At 36.6% G+C, this 16,562-nt stretch overlaps 1 protein-coding gene across 1 annotated transcript; it reads left to right on the forward strand.

The window, feature by feature from the left end:
- The first annotated feature begins 243 nt into the window (after positions 1-243).
- Positions 244-13,106, forward strand: pou1f1 (POU class 1 homeobox 1). Its single transcript, XM_042494890.2, has 7 exons — positions 244-379; positions 3,307-3,468; positions 3,775-3,873; positions 10,664-10,927; positions 11,097-11,261; positions 12,575-12,635; positions 12,734-13,106. The coding sequence occupies exons 1-7, from the start codon at positions 244-246 to the stop codon at positions 12,972-12,974; spliced, it is 1,128 nt and encodes a 375-aa protein (XP_042350824.1). The 3' UTR covers positions 12,975-13,106.
- Positions 13,107-16,562: the final 3,456 nt, after the last annotated feature.

Here is a 16,562-nt window from a genome sequence, read left to right on the forward strand (position 1 = left end):
AGAAGCAGAACAAGAGAAGGCCAAAGAAGATGAGATGAAGACAAAAGTCGAGACAAGTTGAGACAAGACATATAACAAGACTTGGGAAAAAGGAGATTTCAAGAGGACAAGGAAAAGACACTAGACAAGGAAAGCAATGGGAGACAAGACCAATTAAAGCAAGACAAGGCTGAGCAAAGTAAGAAACAAGTTAAGGGTTCACGTCAATCTTCAGTGTACCATTGGGACCTTTTCGAGAGAAGAATGGCATGCCAGGCGTTCAGCGCTGACTCTTTCACCCCACTTGCAGCAGATTCACCCTTGCCGATCCTCATGCACCATGCTTCTAGTGGTGACTGCCTGCCAGCCAGCTCCCACGCTCACAGCATGGTTTCTGCAGGTAAACTGGGCTCAACAGGTCTTCTCTTCTACATGTACCATAAAACTTTAATTCATAGCCCCGGCTATTATCTGCTTAACTCACTGAACTCAACAGGCTTATGTTTGGGTCAGATGTCTATGAGATGGGCTTTTAATTCCTTTCACACAAAACTGTTGCTCAGTAAAGATGGGAAATACAATCAGTGTTTATTTAAACGTAATTTTTAGCTTGAGACCTATATTTTTTTCATCTCTCTTCTTTGCTGTGTCAGTATTACTGTCTTCTTTGGTGCACATGGATTCAGTAAAATTAACTGAATGACTGAAATGTAAAGAACCAAGCTAACCTGTGTGTAGCATATCCAAATTGAATATATATATATATATATATATATATATATATATATATATATATATATATATATATATATATATATATATATATATATATATATATATGTATATATGGCGTTATAGGTATGCCTGATCCAAGCATCTAACTAACGTTATCTCCAGGGTAGCTAACAACCCGGTTTTACACATCCATAGAACTTCTATAAAAGTGAATTGCAGGGCAACCAGACCAGGCTTGTAATTGAGACAGTTTATTCATCAAAATGTGGAGCAACTCCTATTTGTTTGATGTTTTATAGTATATAAGTTTGTGAGGTTCTCTTTTGGTGTGCTTTATCTTTGCCGAATTTGTTGAGCAAAAATTAGGGTTTCAGATTCATAAAATAAGTGGAAATGTATGAATATACACCATAACCCTCATAGTTCCACAATGTTAGCTCCTAGCTGCAGGAAGGCAGGCCTCTAACAGCTGCTTCAATTTTCCACTTGAGTCTCGTGAGGCAATGCAAAGACACAGTGATATTTACTTGTGCTGACATTGACTACACTATTGATTGTATAGGAAGTCCCATAGGTGCTGCAGGTGATTGATGTCTCGTGTACAGGTTGCTCCCATAGACCTCTAATTGACCCTGCGATACTCAGCCCTCCCATACTTCCTTTTTAGGGCACAGTTGTGTTTTCAGGGAATTGGGAGGGTGAAATGGATTGAAAAATACATTTATTCAAAGCCAACCTCAAATTATGTAAATGTATCTAATCAGCTGGTTTGGCCCAGCTGTCTCTACTCAGTGGATAATTGCTTTGAGGATATGTTATCAGTATGGCAAACTCCCCAAGGTCTTTTTCATGATGGAGCATTGTGGAGAAAACTTCCTGTGGGTTTTAGTGCCTGCTTGTTATTGCTTAGAATAGACTGGATCAGATCATGCAGAACATTAATAGTCATGCAATACAATTAAATAGCGGCAGGTTAAACATATCTTGAAAATTGATTTTTTTGCTCAGACAGTACTGTAGTTGAGGAATATTGCTGGCCAATATTTGTTTTCTGTGTTCTGTCCAGTGGCCATCTAAACAAATGGAAATTAATTGAAATTTGTAATAATTAAAGAAGTAAAATTCTGAAATATGAATTAACAAAACTTCATAAGCCTTGGTCAAATCATCATACGTGACACAGAGAACACAGAAATGGTGAGTGTTGGTGGTACCATACCCACTCAGTGCGCATCTCAACACATTAGTGCTTCAAGTGAGCGCCAAGCTGCATAAAAAGATGAATACATGAATAATTATGTAATTAGCAGAGGACATGACCAGGGCAATGTTCAACTATATTTGAATACACTTAGCAGAAAAGAGCATCCACAAAAAGAAGGGTTTTAAAGAGGAGTCTTTATCTAGCTGGGACACAGAGTCATAATAAAAATCGGCTGAGATCTGGAGGTTAATTTCCCTGGTTTTAGAAGCATATGTTTCGGCTTGCCGCTGTTCTTCATAGGTTCATTTCAAACCACTTTTTTGAAAGGTTGTGTGAGGTGTGATATGTGTTAGACTGTATTTACAGAGAAGCTTGAAGCTGTACCAGCATCCAATTCTACGCTGGCTGACATTTCTCTCCAGTGTCTAGTAGAGGAATAAATGTGATTAACTCAGACTGCTCACATCTGCAGCACACTGCACCAGACTTACATGCTGATATTTGCCTTAAAAACTCACTCGTTAGCAGTCATTGTCTTTATATTTCTGTCTATCTGATAAAATGGAGCTTTTTTCATGAGTAAACTAAGATAGCCACAATGATTTACACTGTATTAAAATATCTTTAACCCTTTAAAAACCTGAGCATATTGCTTTGATTTATTTCAAAAACATGGCAACAAGGCAATGAGCTACTTAACAAAAACCCCACGTTAGACAGAAATTAGTTAAAAGAAACAGGAAAATTACATTGGGGGAAAAAAAACAAAATAAATAAATTAACAAGAAAATGACCTGGAAAAATATTCTAAACTAATTCCAAATATATAACTGTATTAATAGTAAACACAGTTTTCTAGACATCTCTCTCTAGTTTTTTTTCACAATTTTCTAATAAAATAATTAATTTCCAGATCATTTTCTTGTCACCTTTTACTAATTTCTTGCAATTTGTGGGGCATTTCTTGCCAAGTTGCTCACTGCCTTTTCTTCATGTTTTCTAAAGAGATGAAAGCAATCAATTTTCTCAGGGTTCAAAGGGTTAAATAGCTTGTGGGAGGCCTCTGAATACATAGGCAAACTGATTTCAATCCAGGTTCTGAAGGGTTAATGGGCATTCAGTGTCCATGAGAAACTCCACGTCCTTAGTGTTAATCCAATTTCAGAGGCACTTCTATATTTCTTTCATAAACCACTTCAAATCAAATTAAAAGATATTATTGCATCTCATGGCAGCTCTTTCAGTTTGAAAATATAATTGTTTTCAAAACCCCATTTTAGTCAAACTCTAGTCTGAACTGTGCTCAGATCAGATCCAACACCGTCCTGTTCTAAGTTTGCTGATCTTTTGTTCTCCAGTCAGATTGAATCCACATTTGTTTCTATCAGTATCATCTGGGTTGTCCCTGAGTCAGCCCTCCAAGCGTTCCCACATGCACCTGTCCACCTCCTCCCTTGGCAACGCTCTTGGTAACGCCCCGCCGGGCCTACATTACCCTGTCACCCCCTGTCACTACAGCAACCAGCAGGCCACCTATGGCATGATGGCAGGTGAGTAGTGGTGATGTTTTTTATGGCAACTATTGCTAAGGCTGGAGCTTATCTGTTAGTCGATCAACAAATGATAATTTTCATAATTAGATATATAATTCATTTGTTAAGCAAATAGTGCAGATGATGACAGCAGTAATGGTGAGGATGGAATTGATCAGATGATGGTATGGATGATAGGTTTACTGATATACCTAAATACCTATGCTGACAGCAACTATGAATTGAATGAGAATAATTATAATTATGCAGACAATAATAAGGGCCTCTCTCTCGGTTTTTTTTTCTTTTCTTCTCTCTCTGCAGCTCAGGAGATGCTCTCTGCCAGTATTTCTCAGACTCGTATCCTTCAGACATGTGGTGTACCTCACCCTAACATGGTAGGCAGCACAAACCCACTGCAAGGTAATGATTGGATACCATTTCTCGTCATCAGTATCTCTCTCTCTCTCTGTCATACACACACACACACACACACACACACACACACACACACACACACACATGCATGCATACTCAGTCATACATAATCACCCCCTCTCCTGGCCTGCAGTTAAATCCAGTAAATTGAATAGACAATTTGTTTATTCCCATTTAATTTAAAATTTGCTACCAGTTAAAATCAATTTCAGTCTTGATTACTTCGCCGAATGCTTGAGCTCTTTAGCGCACTTGTTAAACATGATTGTCAAAGAAGACTTGCCACTTCCTGCAAATCCTGCAGAGAGAGCAGAAACATGAATACAGAAGTGGAGAAAACTGTCAGGGGGAATGGTATTAGTGTGAAGAGACTCTCTGCTTTTTTCTTCTTCTTTTTTTTCCATTTCACAAGATTCTATTGCCAGATTCAAGTCAGTCATCAGTCTGTATATACCTGACAAAAATATTTTTCACAGTCAACATTTAGTTTCATATAGATTGATCACACAATGCCAGTTTTTATGTAATTTATAGCAGTTTGCATCATTTCCTATGAAAGCTATTGTGCCAGAGCAATTACTGATTTTGTTAACTTGGTTGTATTGAACATCTATGTTCTTACCTTCATGATGCCTTCTTATAATACACATTTTCTGGCAACAGATTTGATTATTTCACGTAAGATTTCTGTATTTATGCTTTTGTCTTTATGTTTTTTTTTGCTCTTCTCACTGCTTTGAAGTGGGATTCAGTTGTAAAGAGGTGATGTTGTGTAGCTCTAAGCACCAATTAAGATTTAGCAACATTTGATTTAAAATGTGATGGCAGGTTTTTTGCGCATGTTGCTAGGCTGCTGTCAATCAGTTCTAATCAAATAACACCCACACAAACCTGATTTATCAGATTAACTGACTTTCTGAGCATTCAACACACAGTGATGGTGCATTTTATTTGACTGTGGCTAATTTAATCATAAATATTAAATCTTAAAACCAAGTTCTCAGGGAGTATTAGGCCTGTACCTTTATCTAACAATTCATAATTTATTGGGATAAATATAATTATCATGAGGCACCAATTTTTTTGCCTTTAAAATGACATGATAGTACAATAATTATACCAGTCAAGAAAGAAAGAAAAAAGAAGAAAGAAAATCCCAATCTTTTCCAAGATCTGTACACATAATAGAATACATAAATACACTGCTAAAGTGGATTCTGATGCATGTCTTTTGATAAATGTCTTGTGTTTAAGAAAGTATGAAGTGTGGTTTTGTTTGATATACTGAAATTGGAGAAAACACAGACCAAAATGTAACCTCACTGGGTCAAAACAATTAACATTTACAGAGGAAATAAGACTTCTCCTTTCAACAGAGATTCTTAAAAAGTAGGATTTTTAACCACTGGAGTGTAGAGCCGGTGACATCGACCTGCTCCTGTAAATGGTCTAATAAAATTGTATGGTCTGCAGTGTCACAGACTGTGCTAAAATACATTAAGATTAAAATGAAACAGCTGGCCACATTTATTACCATCAGGAGGTCATTTGTCACTTTAATGAACTCACTGTCTGGACTGTCAACTGACGGATTGAAGGTAACACAATTGTAACTCATTAGTTTGCAGCTTTTGTCCACATCTTTAGAAAAGAAAGGTAAATGGTATATGGGAGAAATTATTAAGGACAAAGGGATGTTAGATATATAGCTTGAAATTGCGAAGTATAAACTCTTAGAAGACTAACAAACGAACTGTATTGAAAACTTTTTAAATGAAATTTAGTAGGAGGCATATCAAGTGTGCATGTGATGAGAATCGGCCCCTGATAAATCATAAAATGGAACTTGTTTGAAGGTTTGAAGTGGGCAACAACGGCACTCGGCAGAAGGATATTTGAGATGAAAGGGCAGTAACAGAGTTAATATGTAGCATTAAACAAAACTCTGTAATATGACCTATGAACAAGGTCATAGATGAAATCGGCACTTTCATTTTTCATTTTTAATGCTGCACTAATCTATTTTTTTATATTAAGAATGGATCAAATGACTCAGTATAATGTGAAAGTTTTTTGCATTACAAACCCACAAAGAGTTATCAACTCAGAAGTTCCCCTCAGCTATATGGAGTCTTTTAACCTCCTTTACCTTATCAACCTTATTTTCAGCCACAGCAGGCAACTGTATACCCTTTGAAAGCTGTAAAAATAGGTATTATTTCTTTCGAAAAAATAAGAATAAGGAAATCAGCAACAAATGAAGAAATTTAAAGTTGCAAGAAATTAGTGAAAAGGACAAGAGATTACTTGAAATTAGTAAAAAAAATAAATACATATAAAAAATTAACAAAAAGGAAACAACCTGGAAAACATTATTAATTCTTTAACATATTTTAAAATATGTAATTATAATCCTTAGCTATATAGTTTATTCCCTTGCCTTTTTCTTTTTTTCCCTAGACATTTTCTCCTATCTTATTTGAGCTAGTTTTCTTAAGCCACAATTTTTTTTGCAATTTGTGGAATATTTCTTATTACGTCGCCCATTTCCTTTTTCCCCATGTTCCCCAAGAAATGGCACTTTGCAGAGGGCTCAAAGGATTAAATACTTGTGAAAGGCATCTAAAAGCAGAAAAAAGTGATTTGGCTCCAGGTTTCTAAAGTTTAAACCCACTGTAAGCTACCTAAAACTGTCACATTTTTTAGCATAAAAATAACATGAATAAAATGTTAAAAATAAAGAAAAGAAAAGAAAAGAAAAGAAAAGAAAAGAAAAGAAAAGAAAAGAAAAGAAAAGAAAAGAAAAGAAAAGAAAAGTCCTATAGGTGTAATTTGATAATTCTTTTCTATTTTTATGAACAACCTGCACACAGAGCTGGTGCAGAAAATGTTACTGAGCACAACACATTGCAAAATTGTTAATAGTTATTACAACTTAGGTTAACAATCCGATTGTAGATCTGTGTTTTATAGCTTCGGTATTTTAAATACTATCCAATGTATAAGTAATTAAGATTGTATTATTTTAAACATGGCATTGAAATATTAAAGAATTGATGCATTTTAAAACCTTAACACTATCTGACCAACAAAGAATAGTACACAGTATTTTGCAGCTAAACAGACGGACATTTTCCTCAGTCGCTGGTGTAGACTAAAATGAAAGTGAATATGAACTTACATTCATCAGTGGCTAGAAACGTGACTCCAAACAAATGCTTCTACCACGCCATAACTGCTAGATAAATAGACTACTGTTTGCTAAGACTTGCTGCTATACAGACTTTATAGGGTGATAAAAAGTCAGTGCTTTCAGCTCATTCAGTGGGCAAATAACAAAAAATAATAATAAAGCTGCTGATGCTGCCACTAGATGGTACAGCAGCTGGAGGGTCCATGGTCTTGTACACACTGAGCCAACACGTGTTTTCAAGGGGGCTTGTCATCCAGTTTGTCTCTATAGCACACAAACAAACTGCAGTGTTCACCATAGCATAGCTGTATGTACACTCTCCAGGGAACTTCAGTGCAGGCATCAGGCACAAACGAGGCAAAGTCTTCTCTCTTTCTCCAGCATGGCGAGGAGAACAGGATACCTCTCACTGAATCAGCCAAGCCCTTAACGAACTGTTGATGTCCACAGGGGTGAAGAGCTTTTGCCCAAATCCCTTCTCAACAAATAAGGTGCAAGGATACTTCACAGGCAGCTTACTCTCTTTCTGATCTTGATGTCAACTACAGTATTTAAATAAACTGTAATTCAAGAGACATCAGACAATGAAGCTCCATTGAAAGGGCTTTGAAAACCATGGGTGACTGTATCTAGATATTGCCTCCTAGACTGAAAAATAGAGTTAAGAGAGCCAACCTGTCCCTGACACCTTCAGTACAAGAGAAAATCACTGATGCATACAGCATTATTGCAAAATCTGACACATTGCTCTCCAGCTGGTATAGATCTGAACAATTCAGCGGGTCAATGACAGCATCCTTTTTGACTTTCTATTTTTGGAACCAAGCCATTTTGTACAGGGGTGGGGTGGGGAATTTCTACCACTGTATTCCTCCAGGGAAAGTCCAAAATGACTCCAACACTGCTGCTGCTATGGAAGACTATATATATATAGGCATGTCAGAGTTTTAGGTGAAGCTTTTAGGGCAATGTTGTTACCTCTGGGCCCAATCTTACACCTGGAACAAAGCAGCGGACAGAGCAGCACAACTTTCATTGATGGTTTTAGTCCAATGCAGTTAACATTTTCATGGCTAGTGCCCATGCTGTGCAAGTAGCAATTGCACTTGCACCTATTTGTACACCCATCAGTATGTAGGTCTTAAAATAAGGTGAGGGTTGTTGGAAGATTGCTTTTCTGTGGCAGTGGAATGGGATTGTGCCATTGACCAACAAAAACCTGGTCTAAAGTCTGACTGTACTTTCCTGAGATTTAAAGGATGCATTGTGTGTGAAGTAATATGACACGAATAAGAAAAAAAAAAATATTACATTCTCTTAAATTTGAACATAGCAGAGAGCAGAGAAGAGCTGCTGTCCGACTCCCTTTTAAGAGAGAGGGTGTGTGCATTTTCACACAAGGAGCAACGTAATGTCATCGATTACAAGTTTGTCCTCTGAAAGGTTTATAACTACAGTTTTTAGTTTTGCTGCTCAAATGTCCCACAATATTTGCTGCAGTCACATTATTGCTCTTACTGCATTGCTTCTCCAGTTTGCCAAATCCATCATGTAAATAGCAGTTTGCCAGATGCAGGGGCACCTGGCTTTTAAAGAGAATGGGAGTTGACACTTGATTTGTTGAACTAGAGTTTAAACACATACCTATGATTAATTAAGGGTCACACACAACCCTCTTTGCCCTTTGCAACCTTACTTTGCCTCCAGATAATGACTAGCAAAAGTGGAGTTGAATATGCCCTAAATGCACTTGCGCTTTGAGCTGTAGATCATTTTAATATTGCCCTCTGTCTTTTACAGACTATTGAATATGTGCTACTTATGCTTATTATAAACAGGGAGTTGTATGATTGCACTGGCTCATCCTGACCGGCTGAGTAGACAGATATAAATATCATTGTCCTGAGCAAAGTCAGTGAGTTGTTTAGCCAACAACCTTGTTGAAACCTGTGTGAATGCTGATTAGCTTCTTTGCAAGTAACCATTTATGGGGTGGACAAAATATCACAAAATGTAAAGCACGATTCAAACTCAACAATACAACTAGTAGAGTACAACAATACCAAACCACAGCCTTCATAAAGTAAAAACACAAAGCATTTTAAGAGTCATGAAGGCAGGATTTGTTGTGGGGTGATGTCTTTGCTTCACAGGTGTACATGATAAATTAGCAGCGTATGGCCTCTACATTGCAACTTCCTGTCTTGCATCTCTCTTATCACTGGCACTGTATATTCAGTTGTATGATATATGATATAGTTTGCAGTGCACTACAATCCCATTGACACAAGAGGGGAGTGTTGCATTGCCCATTATGGATACATTTTCAGCAATGTCAACACTGTCAAAAGCAAACAAACATACACAGGCCAGTTCAAAGTGGATGGATGCTAGCATTTGGCTGCTGTCAAACAAACTAGGTATCACCTATTGTCTGTTCCCACAGTGTGATGATATGATTAATTTGACTTTTTATAAAGCTGATCATTGCAGTTGTGTTTTTTTCCACTGCAGCTGTGCAGAGTTGATGCAATGAGCAGCATCGTATTCCAAATTACAATTAGTCATCCACCCATCTGTTACTCTGGCAGTAATCTGTCATTAATGCTAACAAAAGGAAGAAACGAGTGATTGGCAGATAAATAATAAAAAATTGTAAACATTAGCTCGTAAACATTAAAACTGTTTTAAAAACTTGTTTGTTTTTTGTTCCACTGAATAAAAAACCTAGAAGACTTTTTGTAGCCACACTGAACTATACACTGTTAATTATTTACAAAATTTTAGTGGATGTAGCTGTAATATTTCACAATAAATTGCCATAAAAATGATAAAGTAATGCAGGTATGGAGATGCTGTGATTATGTCCAGGATTTTATAGGATATAGTTTTAATATTTCTCAATAAATTTGTGTGAAAATGTGATACAAGATGTTGTGATTATTTCCAGGATTTTACAGGGTGTAGCTGTAATATTTCATTACAAATTATTGTAAAATGATACAGTGATACAAATATGAAGTTGCTGTGATTATTTTCAAGATTTTACAGAATATAACTGTAATATTTCACTATAAATTATAGTAAAAATTATATGGTAACATTTTGCAGTGATATAATAAGACTATTTCATTAAAACAATGTGAAAGGGCTAATCAAATTATGGGTAGACTGCAGAGATGACTACTGGGACAGGGAAATATGACCCATTCATCAAAACACACAAATAATCTGATTATCTTTTTCAGTGGTGTGTGCTACATGGTCTATGTGGGACATAACCCCTGGCCTCAGGAGGGAATATGAATTGTCACATTTATTTTAAAAATGCTATACATTAGCCATCATAGCAAAATGTTGACAAAAATGAAAAATATTGGCCTGCAGGTTCCAGCAGTTTTTTATTCTTAGTAGTTATCGCAGGAGCATGTCAAAACTTTTTTGTGCTTTGGAATAAAAGGCTGTCAGGATACGTGTGGGGATAACAGCCATGCGGCTTTCAGCACCCTTCAGACAGTCTGACGGTCTCCCTGGAGACTCCTACCACCTAATTGTCCTCTCTCTCTCTCCCTCTCTCTCCAGGGTCTCTTACTCCTTGCTTGTACAAGTTTCCGGATCATGGTCTAAGTAGTGGTTCATGTGCATTAAGCCATAGTTTCTCTTCACTGCCCCCGGCACTCCTTCCCACTGATGAGGCCCCTGGGGGCCCGAGTATTGGAGAGATGAAAACTGATGGTCAAAGGAAGAACATGAGGGACCCAGAAGATGCCCCTGCCATGGACTCCCCACAGATCCGAGAGCTGGAGATGTTTGCCAATGACTTCAAAATACGAAGGATCAAACTTGGTGAGTGCATTCACTAAAATGATGATAATGATAAGTGAAAATGACCCCACCATCCAACTGCACCAATTACAGACCTTACCACAGATGTTTCTGGGTGTTTGCGCTTGCCTCGCTGCTCCTCTGCTCATGGGTAATCTATAAAGTATTTGTGTTTCATGTTGACCTCCAGGCTACACACAGACCAATGTAGGCGAGGCTCTTGCTGCAGTGCACGGCTCAGAGTTCAGCCAGACCACAATCTGCCGCTTTGAAAATCTGCAGCTGAGCTTTAAGAATGCCTGCAAACTCAAGGCCATTCTAGCTAAATGGCTTGACGAGGCTGAGCTGGCCGGTGGTGAGTCACACACATCCACTCCATCAAGACCCATTAGAGTATTTATCCAAAGGTAGTCTTTACCTGGATAGTTCATCTCTGCAAGCTAAAATATGTCAATGTATGTTATAAAATGCACTTCTGAGGGCTGATAGGGTCTGAAAGAAATTACTATATTATAGGGATGGTAATCACCACAGGCCTCATGATAGCATATATTATCAAGATGCTTCAGTCACGATACAATGTTATTGCAATTCTAAACGTTTTGCTATACTGAAAATGACAGACAAAAACAAATATTGTGATATGTTGCAGTTATTAACTTTTTTCAACTGTTAATTATTTTCCCATAGATAACTTTGTCAGCATCTGTTTTATCTTAGATTTGACTTTAAAGATATATTTTGTCATTTCAGTCAGTCTTACTGCAGTGAAATGTACAATGGAACAAATAGATTTGATTACTCTAGTAAGCTACGAAAGATTGATTTTATTTGTGATATTATAAATGTGTATAATACAAAGATACTGTGCGTGCATGTATTAAAACAATTTTGCCACACAATATATTGCAATACTATGATGTATCGCGATATGAGGATCTTACACTGGCTTGTACATTGTCTAGGACACTGGTTCCAATCCCAGGGGTCACCAAAGCTTCATGGAGGGTCACAAGGCCTATTTGAGTTTAAGAGGAGATAGAACATTTTTTAAAGTATCTCAGCATTTCATTTATTTCTGGGAAGAAAATTAAATCATATTGTTTTGTTAATGTTTCTTTTTTAACATATCAACACAAAAAATCCCCTTGGATAAAGGCACGTCAAGGCCTGATCACAGGTTATATTCATTTTCATTTAGCCTTGCCCTGAATTAGAAAAAGACGCAGCTAAAACAACTAAAAAGCTAATACAATAATGGCCAAGCATCAGCAAGAAGAAAATACCAAATTTGTCAAATTTTAAAGCTTATTAAATTTGTATGATTGTTATAAATAACACAGACAGTGGATTGCATAAAACTTTTTTCATTTTTTTGTTCACTATTTGGGTTAGCTGTGCAGTTTATCAAGTGGTCTGTAATGTTATGGTTATGCATTGAATATAATATGAAATATACATAAAATGTGTCACTTATTAAGGTGTGTTCAGTTTAGTTAATGATAGAAAAGGGGTCTTCAAAGGAAAGAGGTTGAGAAGCACTAGTCTATGATACGTGGTTTCCAACCTTTTAGCCTTCAGACCTCCTCATCACATGATGCATATATGAGTGAGCTGTGACAGTGATTTTCTCCCCCCCGTAACAACATTCTTTTTTCCTTCCTGCAGCCCTATACAATGATAAAATAGGAATGAATGAACGGAAAAGGAAAAGGAGAACAACTATCAGGTATCAGCTATAAGGAGCAAAGATACAATGCACGCCTTACAATGATGTTTTATTTTGTAGAGTTCATCTTCTTTCATCTTCCCGTTTTCTCACTGCAGCCTGGGCGCTAAGGAAGCTCTGGAGCGCAGTTTTGTGGAAAAGAGTAAGCCATCCTCCCAGGAAATAGCCCGGATAGCCAAAGGCCTCCATCTGGAAAAGGAGGTGGTCCGAGTCTGGTTCTGCAACAGACGCCAAAGAGAGAAACGGGTCAAAACCAGCCTCAACCTCAGCTCCTGTTTGACCAAACTCAGTCCACACTGCATCGCACAGATGAGTAAAACACAAAGACCAATGGCGTAAAGTTCAGCTTGAGGGTGTTTGTTCATGTACACTCTCATGGAAGCTCCATCATGACCCCAGCTCGTGAAAATGTTTTATTTTTTAAATGTGACAGAAATCACTCACCCAGAATTTTGCTCAATAGGAAACTGAAAAACCCCATAATAAAAAAAAACAACCTTCACCCTGCATTAAGCAGCTGCTGACGCACTTGAAACAATTTCATCGATTTAACATTCAGATGATAATTTATATCCTGTGAAGGTCAGCCTGACAACAAAACAACAAGTGAAAAACACTGCAGCTGTAAGAACATGAGTCATTGTCAGTTTGTAACTTGATACAGACACAGCACGTTTGTTTAGTTTAAAGAGACGTCCCTTATTGCAGCGTGCTTTCTAAAGGCCATTTCTCACTTACTTGAATAGAAATTATTCTTTGAAGTTATTCAGTATATATTAACATGAAATAGCAGTCCTGTGAACCAGTGATGGTTCTTTTGAAGTTGAAACTGTGATAAAAACGGTTGCTATTTACATGTGATCTGCTGGTTTTATGCTGCAGCTGCCATGAACTGACATTTAAACAGAGAGTCACGACTTCGGCTTCAGTCAGACTTGAGTCACAAATTTGATGATTTTAGAGTCAACTTAGGAAATCAAGAATGACTTGCAACTCGACTTGGACTTTAACAACAAAGACTTGTGACTTTGACTTAAGAACACTTGATACTTTCCCCCAAGCCCATGACTAAAAGTATGCTTTTTAAAAATAATGCCAGAATCCTGAATTAACTAAAACTGTAAAAAAAATAAATCTGTTGTTTCATCTTTAAAAAGTTAGTGTCCAGGCTCCCTTAAAATTTTAAGTTGGCTGAACTTAAGTAGTAAATATGTAATAATTTAAAGCAAATACACTTTTTTCTTCAAATAAACTTGCTCTTAATTCAGTTGTATTGAAATCTGTTAGTCATGTAAACTAAAGGATTTAAGTACAACTGAATTAAGATAAAGTTTATTTGACTGGAAAAGTTCATTTGCTTTGAATAATTACAAAATCACCTTAATTAGTTTTAACTGAAAATAGATAGTGTCTGGGCTGCCTTGAATTTTATGTTGGGTAAACAAATTGTTTCTCAATACACTGAATACTCTGCACACTTTAAATTCTGAGGCAGAAACATTTACAATTATAGTAATGCTCTTTATTCTCAGTGAGTCAACACTTCCCCTGATCCACTTTCTTTGAACCAATCTACAAGCATCCAATCAAGTTGGTTCAAGTTGGTAATGTTACTGAGTGCCAGTTGGGAAAAAATAAAATAAATAGTATACTACAGATAATTTTGATTACATTCCAAAGCTATGATGTGGTCAACAAAAACAGAAATGCAGAAGGCTATGCAAAACGTGCAGGTTGAAAATTACAGCTCAAGAGACAACAATTTCTATCAAACTCTTTTTTTTTTAACAAATACACAAATTTTAATAAGCATTCATGATCTTTGTAAATTTAATATATTATTACTCTGCTGTTAAAACTGCACATGGTGAAGAGCACATGATGACTTGTTTTGGACTCGTAACTCAAAGTTTAAGACATAGGACTTGACAAGGGGAATTGTAAGTCTTGATTTTGGACATGCTTTGGTCTTGAGTGCAAAGACTTAAGACTTTCTTGTGATTTGCAAAACATTGACTTAGTCCTACTTCTGTATTTCAGTGAATCTGGACTGTGCCTTGCTCACAACAGTATATGCATACTCACTCTATATTGATTACATCAAATATAATGTAACTGATAGGTGCAGATAAGCACATGTATAGATTTGCCATGTGCCTTTTGAAAAACAGTTGTTAGCTTTCTTTTTTTGTTTTGTTTGCTTTTTTTTGTGGATGAAATGTTCTGCATTTACATCTGCATCTGACTCTTAGTGTTGTGGTTGTATTTGTTTGTGTATTTGTGATTAGAGCTGATGCTCTCTCGTTAATTACTTATTTAAGTCTTATTTAGTCTTATTTAAAAAGTGTTTGTTTTATTTAAATTAAAATAGCTGTGGTCAAAAAAGAAATATATTTAACAACAGCTAATATTCTTGATGCTTAATATATTACATTGATCCACTTTGTTATGTACAGCCTCTTTGATTTATGGTTTGAAGTCAGGGATATGTGAAACTTTCTGATGTTTTCACCAACAAATGGATCTGAGGCCTGACGTTTCACTGTTGTGAGATTTAATTTTTCATATTTGATGATGTTATGCTTTTGTTGTTGCTGCCTTGACAACGTGTCTTATAAAGGAGAACATCAGCCAGTCACAGCTCTGACCTGGATTGGATGACTGATGTGAAATGTCTTAATAAAGTGAAGAAACTACAACTTCCCTCTCAGAAAAAATCAAGGCCTCAATGTTCAGCCAACACCAGGCCTAGAAACAGATAGAAAAGCTAATTAGAAGCTCTGCAAGAATGAATGGAAGACAGATAAATATGAAATACCTTCCTTATTGAAAATACCCAGTAAATATGCAATAGCTGGTTAATACAAAAACGTGCACCTGTACTGAGTTATTGTCTCTAAGTTCCCAGCCACAGAAAAGTAAATCAGTTTCATTTTTTTCTGACAATAAAGGAGAGTTATGTTTCATGCTACATCTCTCATTTTTTACTAATGTCACTATATTGCCCTATGAATACATACATTAGGAGAGAGAGTCTGGTTGTGTGTACGGCATGAATTGAACATTTCACAAGCGTGTCACCGGGGATCCATAAATAAAGCTAGAAGACATCTTAATTCAGGAACGAGCCGTTTCCACTGTGATCCATGAGCAGCTGTCTCACCGGAGCGCTGTCAGGGGAAATAAATGTAGCAGGGTCATCGACTGCCGACACACTTCTGAGGATGTAAGGTGGAAAGTTATAGGCACAATATGCTGAATACGATAAAGCTACTGTAAGAAGTTTCTTAGAACTGGTCTCAGAGGTGCTTTAAGGTACACTTTTTATATTGAAGATTCTTGCTTGAAGTTGTTCTTCAGTTTTCATGTATTCTTTGAACGCTGTGGTTTGTTTTGTTTGTTTTTTAGGAACCACACTTTCTTATACATCTGAATACATATATCTTGATGCAGAATGGTTGTATTGTAGTAGTTTGTGCTTAACCCTATGAAACCTGTAAGGAGCAGTTTTTTGTGCTGCGTCTTTTAAAAACATGAAAAAAACAATATAGAACTTAGTAAGCAATTTTTCACAAATTGCAATAAATAAATATAATTTTAAAATAATTTTATAAAAAGCTAGGGAAAAAAGAGAAAAAAAAGCTATAGAAAACCCTATATTTATGTTTTTGAATGAAATCAAGCCAATTTGCTCAGGTTTCAAAAAGCTAAAAGATACTGGTGATTTTTTGCAGGTTTTCAACAAATCATACACTTCACATCTCAGCTTGGACCAGGCAAGTATTTCTTATACTTGTACATTTGGATCAGTTTACCTTTATGTATTGCTGTATGATATGAAAATCTGATGGCTTTCTTAGCAGATTGAAAGCTGTTAGGGAACTTGCGAGGAAATAAATGGGGACCAAAGACCATCTGGAATGGTAG

Source organism: Plectropomus leopardus, chromosome 10 (assembly GCF_026936395.1).
Source record: "Plectropomus leopardus strain MGB_pleo_1.0 chromosome 10, ASM2693639v1, whole genome shotgun sequence".
Taxonomy (NCBI): Eukaryota; Metazoa; Chordata; class Actinopteri; order Perciformes; family Serranidae; genus Plectropomus; species Plectropomus leopardus.